Source organism: Empidonax traillii, unplaced genomic scaffold, assembly GCF_003031625.1.
Source record: "Empidonax traillii isolate 1590-97213 ecotype Southwest subspecies unplaced genomic scaffold, ASM303162v1 scaffold1414:size197169, whole genome shotgun sequence".
In the NCBI taxonomy this organism is placed as follows: Eukaryota; Metazoa; Chordata; class Aves; order Passeriformes; family Tyrannidae; genus Empidonax; species Empidonax traillii.
This window is the reverse complement of record NW_020956607.1, coordinates 45,705-57,710: the sequence shown is the minus strand read 5'-3', so window position 1 is coordinate 57,710 and position 12,006 is coordinate 45,705. Positions and strand designations below refer to the sequence as shown.

Here is a 12,006-nt window from a genome sequence, read left to right as displayed (position 1 = left end):
GACATCGCGCCGCGACGCGCGGGCCATGGCGGCGCTGTGGAGGGGCTGCGGGCGGCTGCTGGCGCGGCACCCCGGGGCGGCACAGGCGCTCACCGCCGGTAAGGGACGGGCCCGGGCCCCGGGGCGGCACAGGCGCTCACCGCCGGTAAGGGACGGGCCCGGGCCCCGGGGCGGCACAGGCGCTCACCGCCGGTAAGGGACGGGCCCCGGCCCCGGGGCGGCACAGGCGCTCACCGCCGGTAAGGGACGGGCCTGGGCCCCGGCGCCTGCAGCGGCCGCACCAGCAGCCCCCCGGCTCGCAGCCCACCCCCGGCACACGGCGGGTGCTGCCGCGCCCCGCACTCAGCGGAGAGAGCAGGGACCACGCCGGGCTCTAGGGGAGTTATTGGGGGCCTAAGAAGGGGTCTTGCACGGTTCAAGGACTCGCTCCGCTCACCTCAGGCTCTGGGGAGAGGCTGCCTTGGGGGTTCTGCTCCCCCGGGAGGGGATGGGGTCTGGGCTTTGACCCTGTGGGTTCAGTGGGCTGCAGCCCCCGTTCAGGGGCACAGCACCCGCTGGGTGTGTGCCAGCACTCGGGTGAAGGCACACAGGTGCTGCCTGGGGAGGCTACCAGGGCCCTGTCCTGAATTTCCGTAACGGTGCTGCTTCTTATAGGGCTGGGAAGTGCCATAAATCTGCCCCAGCACTGGCCAGCAGCTCTGCTACCCCAGGGACTCATAGCCCTCAGCACCAGGCACCTTTGCCCCCTGCCACCTACTCCCCTTCTTGTCTTCCCCAATCCACCCGGGGCTGGGACTGTGGCTGGGTGGTGGGAGAGCCCATCCTGCCTGTGCAGCGTGTGCTCGGGGCCATGCAGGGGCTGTGTGGCACCTCTGGCTAGGAGTGGGGCATCCCTGTATGCTCCCTGCTTGCAGCCTCCTCCCCGTCCTGCTGTTCCCCCTGTCCTGCTGCTCCCAAGCCACCAGCCCAGAAGGCTGGGAAAGCATAACCCCGAGGTCAGGGGCAGGGCCTCCCCTCGCGGTGCAGCCACTTGGCCCTGCTGCCCCCAGTGCCCCCCTGCCCAGCTGCTGGGGCTCTGCCAGGCCCCCTCGCTGCTCCCGCTGTTACTTTTATGGGATGTGATGGAGTCTGTTGCTGGGTACTGCTGGCCGCATGTCCCCTGGTGCCTGGCGAGAGGCCATGGTGGAGCTGGGAGGGCTGCCCAGGGCCAGCCCTGCCCACGCCCCCCTGGCCCCCACCCACTGCTCTGCAGGCTTGGTGTGGCCCTGGGCTGGCTCCAGCTCCAGCCCTGCTCTGCCTGTTGCTGCTTTGTGTCAGAGCTGGCCCTGCCGTAGCACAGTCCCTCAGGGCCCCACCAGCCCCCAGGGGCACAGGGCTGTGCCATGGGGGGCACGGCTGCTCTGCAGGTGCTGGGCTGATGCTGGATGTGGTTCCCCTGGCCCACAAGAGGCTCTGCCCTTGGGCTGGACTCTCCCTGCCTGTGGCAGGTTCCCAGGCCCAGCTGAGGGGGCACGGCCATTCCCTCCAGGCTGGGGCAGAACTGCTGGGGTCAAGTGTTCCTGCTCTCAGCCCCCCATTCATGGCTGAGCTTGGCCCCTCTCTGCTGGCTGTGCTGTGGTCCATGCAGCTCCCGTGCTCTGGGCCGGACACATTCCAGCTTCCAACCCTGCTTTCCCTTGCTGCTTCCAGAGCCCCTGGCGCTGCCAGCTGGGGCTGGGCCAGGGAGCTGCTGGCAGTTGGCTGTACCTGCTGCATCCAGCTGTGCTCACCACCTGAGCTGCTGTCCGAGGACCATGGGGTTGGGCAGGGCTTTACCTCCTGCATCCTGGGCCCTGGGCCAGGCTGCCGACAGGGCCCGAGCACAGTGGGCAGCAGCACGTGCCCACAGCCGTGACCTTGCTGTCCCTCCCTGCCTGTGGAGAGCAGCCCCACACTCCTGCTGTGGTGATGCTGTGGGGGTATACACACGGTGCCCTACTTAGGTTCAGGCCCTGTTCAGAATCTTCTGGTTGTGGGAGCAACGACCTGGAGGTCAGCTGGGCACCCTGGCTCTGGGCTTGGCCTGGCTGCAGGCTCCAGTCCCGGACAACCGTGCCACCCTGGGTAAGCACTGGTGCCAAAGTTGTCATGAGGGGCTGAATCCGGCTGCACCCCAGGCCCAGGCAGAGACGGGTCTGTTCCCCCAGCACAGCTTTGTCACCGCTGGGCACCATGCCTGAAGCCTTCAGCACTGGATAAGTAACGGTAGTGCCATGGCTGCGTGTTCTCAATGAGTGTTGTGCCCTTGCACCCAGCTCCTGGGAATGCTACCTGTGGGAGCAGCCAGCACTCCGGCTGTGCTGGCCTGGAATCCTGCTCCTGCTGCCACCCTCTCCCCTGTGCTGCTGCAGCCCATGGGCTGGCAGGGCTGCCCTGCCATCATGGGTGAGTGCAGAGAGCTCTGGGCCAGGGGACAGAGCCCCAAATCCTGGGGCTGGTCCAAGGTGGGAGACGGAGCCTGTGAGGTGGCAGCAGGAGGTGCCTGGGGGCTCCATGGGGCTGCAGAGCCCAGGCTTGCCCTGCCCACGGGCTCTAGGGGTCACATGGCACTGTGCTGGGACAGGGAGCTGGGCCCTGGTCCCCCATGAACTGCTCATGGAGCCCTGGGGATAGGGCTGGCCCTGAGCTGGCCATGATAGGGGCTGCTGGGACAGGGGGTGCTGAGGCTGGTGATCCCCAGGCCAAGGGCTTGCTGGGCTCAGGGCTTCCGAGGACAGACCAGAGCAGCAGTGGGGCTGGAGACCTGCCTGGGAACTGTCCTGGGAGGAACGGGGGGAGTGAGCAGGAGCTGCCAGGGCCAGGGGGAGCAGCGCTGGGGCTGGGGGGCAGCTCCGGGCCAGCCAATGTGCGTCGAAGGGGTCAGGGGTGTCGAATGGAGCAAGAGCTGCCAGAGGCCCAGCCAGGCAGCACCCCACCGGGGACACTGATCTGGAAACAGGGCCAGGAAGCCGTGCCAGCAACCAGCCACAGTGAGGGGCTGGGGCAGCCCGGGCAGTGGGGAGCACATCCTGCGTATCCTGGCTGCTGGCAGGGGCACAGGCAGAGAATGGGTCTCCAGAGAGGGACTGCAGTCGGGAGAGCCTGCCCAGTGCACAGGGAGAGGTTTGGGAGAGGCTCAGGAGAGGCTGTGGTGGGGAGCACAGGCAGCAGCCAGGTGGACTGCCCTGAGAGCCCCAGGCACCGCAGGCCCTGGGTGGCGGGTGTAAATCAGTCTTTCACAACAGGTCAACCCTGTACCCGGGGCAGCAGGAGGAGGTACAGCCGGGCACCCTTTTGGCCAGAGATGCTGCAGTGTCCTGAGAGGCCCGAGGTGCTCAGCAGGGTTCAGTGCAGGCAGCGAGGGGCTGCAGCTGGGGTGGAGCTGGCAGGGCCAGATCAGGCTCAGGTGTCCCATGGCGGGGAAGCAGCAGCAGCAGTAGCACTGGGGCAGGGGGCCCGGCTGTGGGCAAGACATGTGGGGGTTTTGTCCACCTGAATGGGCTGTGCTGGTCGCAGGGGCCCTCATGGGAGCTGGGGATGTGATCGCACAGCAGCTGGTGGAGCGGCGGGGGCTGCATGGGCACCAGGGCACCCGCACCCTGAAAATGTTGGCCATTGGCTTCTGCTTTGTGGTGAGTGCCAGCACGGTAGGATGGGATGGGATCGGGGGCTCTTTTGTCAGGGTGAGGCCATGGTACCCCCCAGTGTGGGCTGGGACATCTTGGTGCCACCTCTGGGTAGGGCAGCTGTGGGCAGGGCTGGTTCCCTGGAACACAGCAGCACGGCCCAGGGGGAGGCAGGACAAGTCCATCCCGGTGGTCTTGGGCCCATATAAGCAGCTCTGGAGCCCCCTTGGCTAGTGAGGGTAGGTGCTACTCCTCACCTCTGGCTCCTGCAGGGCCCTGTTGTGGGCAGCTGGTACAGGATCCTGGATCGGCTCATCCCGGGGAACACAAGAGTCGTGGCTGTGAAGAAGATGGTTCTGGACCAGGTTGGTGTGATGTGGGTGAGGGTGTCACATAGGGCTGGAGCAGCAGGATGGGGTGATGGGTGCAGCCATATTCCTGTGGCAGATTTCCATCTCATTCCATGAACACCTGTGCCTGAGCCGAGCCAAGCCCCACCGTGGTGGAGGGTTGGGGTGGGCAGGGTGGCAGGGGCTGCCCGTGACCAGCCCAGCTCCAAGTACCACAAGCCCCTCGGCATCAGCCCCAGCTCCTTCTCTCACAGGGGGGGTTCGCACCGTGTTTCCTTGGCTGCTTCCTGGCCATCACGGGGGCCACGAACGGGCTGTCAGTGCAGGATAACTGGTCCAAGATTCAGCAGGTATGTGCTGCTGCCCTGGAGTGGATGGGGGGGCCTTGGGCAACTGGGCAGGCCCTGGCAGCTCCTCCCAGTGCACTGGCGCTGGCTGCTGCTCCCATTTGTGGCTGTTCCCACACCCAGGCCGTGGGTCTGAGGGCCCTGGGGGCATCAGGTGCCTGGTGCTGCCAGCTCTCCAGATTCTGGCACTGTGGCCGTTCCTGTGATGTGGCACCAGGGTCTCACCTGTGCTGGGCACAGCTACCATGGGCTCCTGCATGCCATCCAGCCCTGCTCCTGGCTGGCTCCCATTAGCACTGATTGTTGGAAACCAGTGGGAGTGCTGAGTCAGCATGTCCAGAGTGAGTCACTGGGGAGTGGGTGCCCACATACCATGGGATGAGGTTCGCTGGGGTGATCACCTGGCTGCTGGGGGCGGCAGCAGCAGCGTCATGCACCACTGCCAGGGCTGCATGTGAAGGGTCCCAGCCCAGCCAGACCCACTGGCTTGGGATGCATCTCTGCTGTGGCCAGGTGCCATGCTGTTATCCAGAGCTCGTTCCTCAGTGGGGTGCCACCCCCAGGCACCAGCCTGCTGCCTGCTGGGCTGCCAGTGTGTGCCCCTCATCTCCCCCGGGGTGCAGGGAGCAGGTCCTGGGGCAGGATTGTGTCACCTCTGCTTTCTCCAAGCTCTGCACGAGCCACAGCCAGGGTATGTGGTGCTCCAAGGCACCCCAGAGACACATGTGGAGAGGTCCTGACTACAGGCAGCACCCCACGAGTTCTTGTCCATCCATTCCTGATGCATCCTGACCAGCTGGTGCCATGGATCTTGCCTCACCTCCCCCAGAGCATCCCACCATGGTGGGTGATTCCCGCAGGCTGTAGCTCCCAACTGCCATGGAGGGGGGGTGTCTCGGCAACGGTGCTGGCAGCACCTTCACCCCTGGCTTGGGGCACATCCGCTTTTCCCCCACGCAGAGGAAGCGTCAGCAGAGCATCCATCACCCTGTGCCTGCTCGCCCCGTCCTGGGCTGTCAGCCAGCACCAGGAGGAGCCCGGGCTCCTGGCTGAGTCACGGCCAGGCTGGATGAGGGACTCGTCCTGCTGCCGTGGGGCAGGGATGCGGCACGGCCACGGCTGCAGCACGAGGACAGAAAGGACAGCACCTCGGGCTCCCAGGGTGGATACCCTGGCTCAGTGCCCTTCTCCATCCCTGCCTCAGGATGCCTGGGAGGGGCCTGGGGGGGTGCGGGGCTGAATAGGGGCTTACAGCCCACACCGGGGAGAGGAGCTGCCTGCCCTGGCTGTGGCAAAGAGGGTTCTCAGTGGGGAGAGGGTGGTTGTGGCTGCCCTGTCCCCATCACCCCCGTGGGCACAGCTGTGGGAGACATGGAGAGAGCTGTGGGGGCTCTGTGTGCCATAGTGGGGATTGGGGCCCTCTGCTTGCTCAGACCTCGTTTCTCTTGCAGGACTACACAGATGCCCTGATGACCAACTACTGTGTGAGTGCTGGCGGGTACCTGTGTCCCTACCCCATCCCCGAGTGCCAGGCAAGGGTGGGTGCGGGGCACAGACGCTGGCAGGGCCCCTCACTGCTCTCCCCTTCTCTGCCCAGATCTGGCCACCCGTGCAGATTGCAAACTTCTACTTCGTGCCCCTGCAGCACAGGTAGTGTTGTGGCTCTGGCCCCCAGCCCCTGGCCTCCTGACCCAGCGGCTGAGGATCCTGTCCCCTCTGTCCCCAGGCTGGCTGTTGTCCAGTGCGTTGCCATCGTCTGGAACTGCTACCTCTCCTGGAAAGCAAATCAGATGTGAGGCAGAAGCCGTGTCCCACCCCTGTCCCCAACCTGTGTGCTGCCTGGCCCTGCCGCACCTCTGGAGCCCTCTGAGTGGGTGCCTGTGGCTGTGGCCAGGCTGAAACAGGCAGGGTGCTGGCAGCAGCTGTCCCGCTCTGTCCTTGGGGAGACACCATCCCCACAGCCCCCACTGCCCCAGGGACACAGTGGGGAGAAGATGGTGACAGGTCACCCCAAGACAGGCCTGGAGTGGCTCTGGCTCCAGCTCCGGCTCCAGCTCTGTCTGTGCCGGGTGGCAGCTCTGCCTGCAACGTGTTTCTCCATCATGCTCAATAATCTCCAGGCCCCTGCCTGCACAGAGGCCTCGTGCCCCACGCATCACTCTGCCCTTCCCCATGGCACAGCCCTGGAGGAAGGAGGAGCGGGAGTGCCGCTGGGCCAGGGCTGGCCCAGAGCTGGCAGTACCATGGGCACAGAGCTGGGGTCACTGCAGTCTAGGGGTGCTTCCCCTAAAAACGGGGTTTGCTGTGGCTCCAATAAATGGTATTTTCCACTCTTGGTTCTGTGGCACTCGCGCTCGTGGCCTGGCAATCACTTGGGGCCATGCCAAAGCAGTTCCAGAGTGGCCATTCCTGTGTTATAGATCAACAGTTCCACTGTGCCTTGTCCCAGGGCACTGAGTGTGGGGCTTTGGACTGCGGGCTGATGGGGTGAACTGCCCCACTGGTTGGGTGAGGAGAGGGGGCTCTGGCAGAGGGTGGATTGTGGCTTAGGGGATCTCCAGCTCCCACTGCAGCTGTTCCATGGGCTGTGACAGTGCCCTCACTGCTACAGAACAGTGGGATGAGGTGAGTGGTGCCAGGGTTCCAGTGCTGGGTGCAGAGTCCCCCCAGGGTCAAGGTGTGCTCAGTGCAGGGCTGTGCATCCAGAGAGGCTGTGGGAAGGGTGGGCAGTAGGGCTGAAGCTGGGGCTAGGACAGCGCCCAGCTGTGCCATGTCTGAGACAAGCCTGCGTGTCCTGTCAGTGAGGAGCCTCACAGGGCTGCCACCACCAGCACTGCTGCCCTGTGTGGATGTGTGTCCATGCTCACCTTACACCAGCAGTGAGCAGACATGACGCAGCTCACACAGCACATCCCAACCAGGAGCTCCGAGTGGAGCTGGTGAGACCACGATGGGTCACCCCACCCCTGCAGGGCCTTGAGCCCCAGCCCCCTTGGTTACACTGTGGCAGCCCCACGTAGCTGGATGGAGCCATTCCCTTGTTGCTGGCACTGGCTGGGTTCTGTGGGCTGCTGGCATGGTCCTTACCATCTGTCCTTCCTCCCTCACCTTCACACTCCTGCCCTGGGCTGGCCCTGGGCCGGCCCTGGGCTGGCCCAGGCCTTGGGACCACTCTGGGCAGGTGAGTACAACCTGAAACATGGAGGAGCCAAATTCTGCTCTGGACCCTATGCACCCACTGGGGATGGGGCCACAGAGCTCACCCAGCTGCTGGCCCTTTCCTGAGGGGTGAGGGATGGAAAGGGGTTATTGCAGCTGCCCCCAGCAGTGCTCGGTAGAGCAACACGGGGCTGGGACCAGGTGATTTTGCAGCCCCAAGGAACTGAGTCTTGGAGCTCTGTCTGGGGGTACAGGAGGCTCTGGAGTGTCAGCAGTGAGTGAGCTGCAAGCGTGGCATGAGCCATGTGGCATGAGCCACTTATCCCCAGGAGTAGCTGCCCCACGGCATGGGGCTACCAAGGCTTGGAGGGCTGAGCCCAGCCCCTGCTGAGGGCTCTGCCCTGCCACTGTGGGAAGCGGTGCTGGGTGCCAGCCTTCACGCCAGATCACGTCACGGGGGCATGGCACTGTGTACTGCCTTGCTGTGGACAGGGTTGTGCCCCACTGCCCCTGTGCCACCTGGTGTCAGACACACCATGCAAGGGGCCAGACTGAACCTCTGTCCCTAGATCCGCCCAGCACTGGCACTGTGGAAGGAGCCCAATCTGGGCCTAGCTGGGCACCTGCACCAACAGCAGTTCTGGGTGTTGCTTGTCTGCAGTTGGGGTTAGGGGATCTGCACTTGGGGGTCTGCTGGCAGTGGTGTGGTGCACTTGGGGGTCTGCCAGCAGCAGTGAGAAGCACTCGGTGGTCTGCCAGCAGTGTGTGGTGCACTCAGGGGGCCTGCCAGCAGTGATGTGAAGCACTAGCAGCCACCTCACCGTTTGGCAGCGGTGCTGGTGCCCCATCGGAACACCCTGCATCCAGCACGGCGCTGCCGACTCCGGTGTCTCTGCTCTATGACTCACAGAACTTGGCCGATGCTGCCGCTGCGCTTTGGGGTGTCTGCAGCTCCGGCCCCGCGGTTTGACCTCGGCACCACCCGCTCTGCCCGGGGCACGGGGCCACAGCCAGGCTGCGGGTCCCTCATCCATGACCGTCCTGTCCTGAAGTTGCTGGTGCCCGGGGTGTCCCCCCCTCACGCCCAGGGATCCCCTTGCGGCCGCCCACGTTCCCTGCTCAGGACGCCGCTGTTTGAGGCGGTTGCTCTGCCCGGCTACGCGGCCGTCCTTCGGCGAGGAGGCGCGGCTCAGCCCAACACAGCTCACCGGGATCTCACCGGGAGCTCACCGGTACAGCTCACCGGGAGCTCACCGGTACAGCTCACCGGTACATCTCAACGGCCCAGCCCGGACGTTCAGCACCGTGGACAGCGGCGGAGAAAGGGGCTGGCGGGGGACAGCAGAGCCGGGAGAGGGAGCGAGGGAACAGGGGGGCCGGGGGAGCGGGGGGCAGCACGACCCAAGGCACCTGCTGGCACCGACCGCTGTCCCGCCCAGCCCCTCTGTCGGGCACTGGAACGGAACCGGACCGGCGGCCTCCGACACCGCGGAGAGCACGGTCTGCCCCGCCGTCCCGCTGCCCCTCAGCCCCTTCCAGCCTCCAGGGACCCGCTCCCCGCCGCCCCCGTGCCCCTCGCTCCCGCCCCCCGCCTCCCGGTGCGTGCCTGGCGCTGACGTCAGCCCGGGCTCCGGGGCCGATATAACCCCCGGCCGCGCCGCCGGCTCAGCTCCCGCGGGACGGACCGTGCTGTCTCTGCCGCCAGCACCGGCAGCAATAGGGAACGGGCACAGCGCACCGGGTACGGGACGGGGCTTGGGCACTGGGCGGGGACAGTGCCGGGCCGGGGCCGGGAAGGCGCAGCGGGGATGGGACGGGGCGGCCGGGCGGGATGGGGGCACTGCGCCCGAGGCGGTCCCCGCGCCGCAGGGGACGCGATTCCTGTCGAGCCCCCACAGCCGCCTCGGTCTCTACCGTGGCGCTGAGTCCTCGGACTCGCAGGTTCGGAGGGACCGAGGATGCGACGGGCGCTGCTCACCCTCCTGCTGCTGCTCGCCCGCCCGCCGCCCGTCGCCGCCCTCCCCGCCACCACCGACGGCTCCGTCCCGGCGGCCGGGATCGGGGCTCGGGACCGCCCGCTCTGGCCGCCGCTGGCACCGCCGGCCTTGGGGCCGTGGAGAGGGCGGCGGGACGAGCCGCCACTTTCCATCGACCTCACCTTCCACCTCCTGCGGCATCTCCTGCTCCTCGCCCGCGCCCAGAGCCAGCGCGCCCGCGCCGACTCCAACCGCCGCATCCTCGACGCCGTGGGGCGCTGATCCTCCCTCCGGGACCGCCGGACCCCCCGGGAACCCCCGTAACCCCGGGTCTGCACCGGCCTCTGGCCACCGCCTCGGCCTCTGCGCTGTGGGGCGCCCGGCGCCTCACCGGCAAACGCACCCACACCGGCACCGGCTGCACCCTCCTTAGCCCCGGCGCTGGGGCGAGTGGGAGCGGAACCGGCCCCGGAACGGTCCTGCACCGATTTGGTAATAAAACGTGGTGGAAACCCGAGGCGTGAGCAAGTGCGAGGTGGGGGCAGCTGGGGCTGTGCTGGGCCAGGGGCTGGAAAACTGGGAACGGGCTCACTGGGAATGGGAAATGGATTCACCAGGTATGGGGAATGGACTCACAGAGGGTGGGGAATGGGCTCACCAGGAACAGGTAATGGGGGAATAGGCTCACCAGGCATGAGGAAGCAGCTTACCAGGAATGGGGAAAGACTCATTTGAAGTGGGGGGATGAGTTCACCAGGAATGGGGGAACAGGCTCAGTGGGAATGGGGAATAGGCTCACTGTGAATGGAGAAAGGGCCCACCAGGAACAGGGAACAGGATAAGCTGGGCTGGGACTGGGTGGCAGCAGCTGGGTTGGCAGCACAAACCCACCAGCACTGGGGATGGGGCTGCCTGTGTTCCCGGGTCAGGGTGTGACACACTGTGGTCTCTGGGGAGAGAAGATGCTCCCAGACCCTTAGGTGTGATAGCAGTGTGAAGCAGAGGGCACAGAGTGATGGGAACAGCAGGTCCTCATCACCAGTGAGCTGGGCACAGTGGGTGCACCCACCTGTGGGCCGGTAAGGATGTGTGTGGGTAAAGCAGACCCACCCTGGGATGGCTGGTGGGGCTGGGGGAGGGACAGACACAGGCCTTTCTTGGGGGCACATGGCCACCCATTCAGGAGCATCAGGGGTGGGGGGCACCTCTGTGGGACACACGGTCCTGCTGAGTGGGTCAAGACTGGAGCCACGGGCAGGGAGGGGTACACTGTGGTGGGCTGTGTTTCAGTCCCCCAACCAAGAGGACAGGGATGAATTAAGCCTTCTGAGGCAGCTGGGGGAGGTTCAGCCTCCCTGTGGGTGGCCCTGGTCCTCGTGGGGGCCTCCAGCCCTGTCTGTGGAAGCTGTCCCTGCCTGTGGTAGTGGGTGGGACTGGGTGGTCCCTTCCCATCTCAACCAGCTGGAAATTCTGTGGTAACATCCCAGTATGTGCTGGAGGTGCATTGTGTCAGGGTTGGAGCAGGGAGGAGTGTTTTTAAGAGGGGTGCCTCAGAAGGACTGCTTGAGGATGTGATGGCAGTGGAGGTCAGTGCCCAGGGCAGGCAGGAGAGCAGGCAGGGGGTACAGCCCCTGGATTTTGAGTGAACCGCTTTCAGTGACCGGATGGCTCTGGTAGGAGGCAGCTTCAAGGGATGAGGGAGCTGAGGAATGCTGGGAGGCCTTTGGGAATAAGCTTGAGGCTTGGTTGTGATTGAAAAGGACCTGGGAAGATCCTTCACTCCTGCCCCTACTCCAGCTGCTTGTGCTGTGTCCACTGGGGCTTGAAAGGGCAAATCAAATTCCACCATGGCATGAGGACCCTGGTGCTGGAAGGCCATGCAAGAAGGATTGTACTGGGACAATTACTCCTTGGAGATATTCACGCTGGATGGGACACTGATCTGGACACTCCAGCCAACCCTGATGGACTGGGTATGGGAGAGCTCTAGGGACCTCTTACCCCTCACACAGCCCTTGGCAGCTTCCCAGCTGGTGGAGCCACAATGCCTCTGGGCAGCCTATTCCAGATAACCTGTGTGATCTGCTTCACTGCAAAAATGCCCCAAACCTTTGCAGGCCAGTTTGTGCCAATTGCTTCTGGTCCTTTCATGGGGATCCACTGGGAAGAGCCTGGTTCCCTCTTTCTTCCCTCCCATCAGGCAAGTATATACATGGATTCAATCCCCTAAACTATCCCAGCCCCTTCTTTTGCAGCGGATGCTCCAGTCCCTTTGGCATCACTGGGACCCTTCCCTGGGCTGCAGAGGTCACATCCTCCTCACCCAGGGAAGCCCCAGCCTGGCCAGATGCTGCATCCACTGCCCCTCCTTTGTGGATCCACCCACGCAGGGAGCTGTTGCTCACCTGGATCTGCTGGGAAAGGATGCCACTGCCACCTCCCCAGCTCAGTGCCACCACTGAGGATTTCGCTGTCCTTCGTGTCCCTCAGCAGCTGCAGCTGGACAGTTGTGATTAAGCAATAACACCAT

The 12,006-nt window shown here is 65.0% G+C and overlaps 2 protein-coding genes across 2 annotated transcripts; both read left to right on the top strand.

Moving 5' to 3' along the window:
* Positions 1-25: 25 nt before the first annotated feature.
* MPV17 (mitochondrial inner membrane protein MPV17) lies at positions 26-6,246 on the top strand. The gene is made up of 7 exons (XM_027907168.1): positions 26-98; positions 3,535-3,650; positions 3,917-4,009; positions 4,249-4,344; positions 5,793-5,825; positions 5,939-5,991; positions 6,068-6,246. Exons 1-7 carry the CDS (start codon positions 26-28, stop codon positions 6,135-6,137), a joined length of 534 nt encoding a protein of 177 aa, XP_027762969.1. The 3' UTR covers positions 6,138-6,246.
* Positions 6,247-8,420: 2,174 nt separating this feature from the next.
* On the top strand, positions 8,421-9,993 carry UCN (urocortin). The gene is made up of 3 exons (XM_027907187.1): positions 8,421-8,682; positions 8,789-9,241; positions 9,442-9,993. The coding sequence occupies exons 1-3, from the start codon at positions 8,421-8,423 to the stop codon at positions 9,756-9,758; spliced, it is 1,032 nt and encodes a 343-aa protein (XP_027762988.1). The 3' UTR covers positions 9,759-9,993.
* The last annotated feature ends 2,013 nt before the right edge of the window (positions 9,994-12,006 follow it).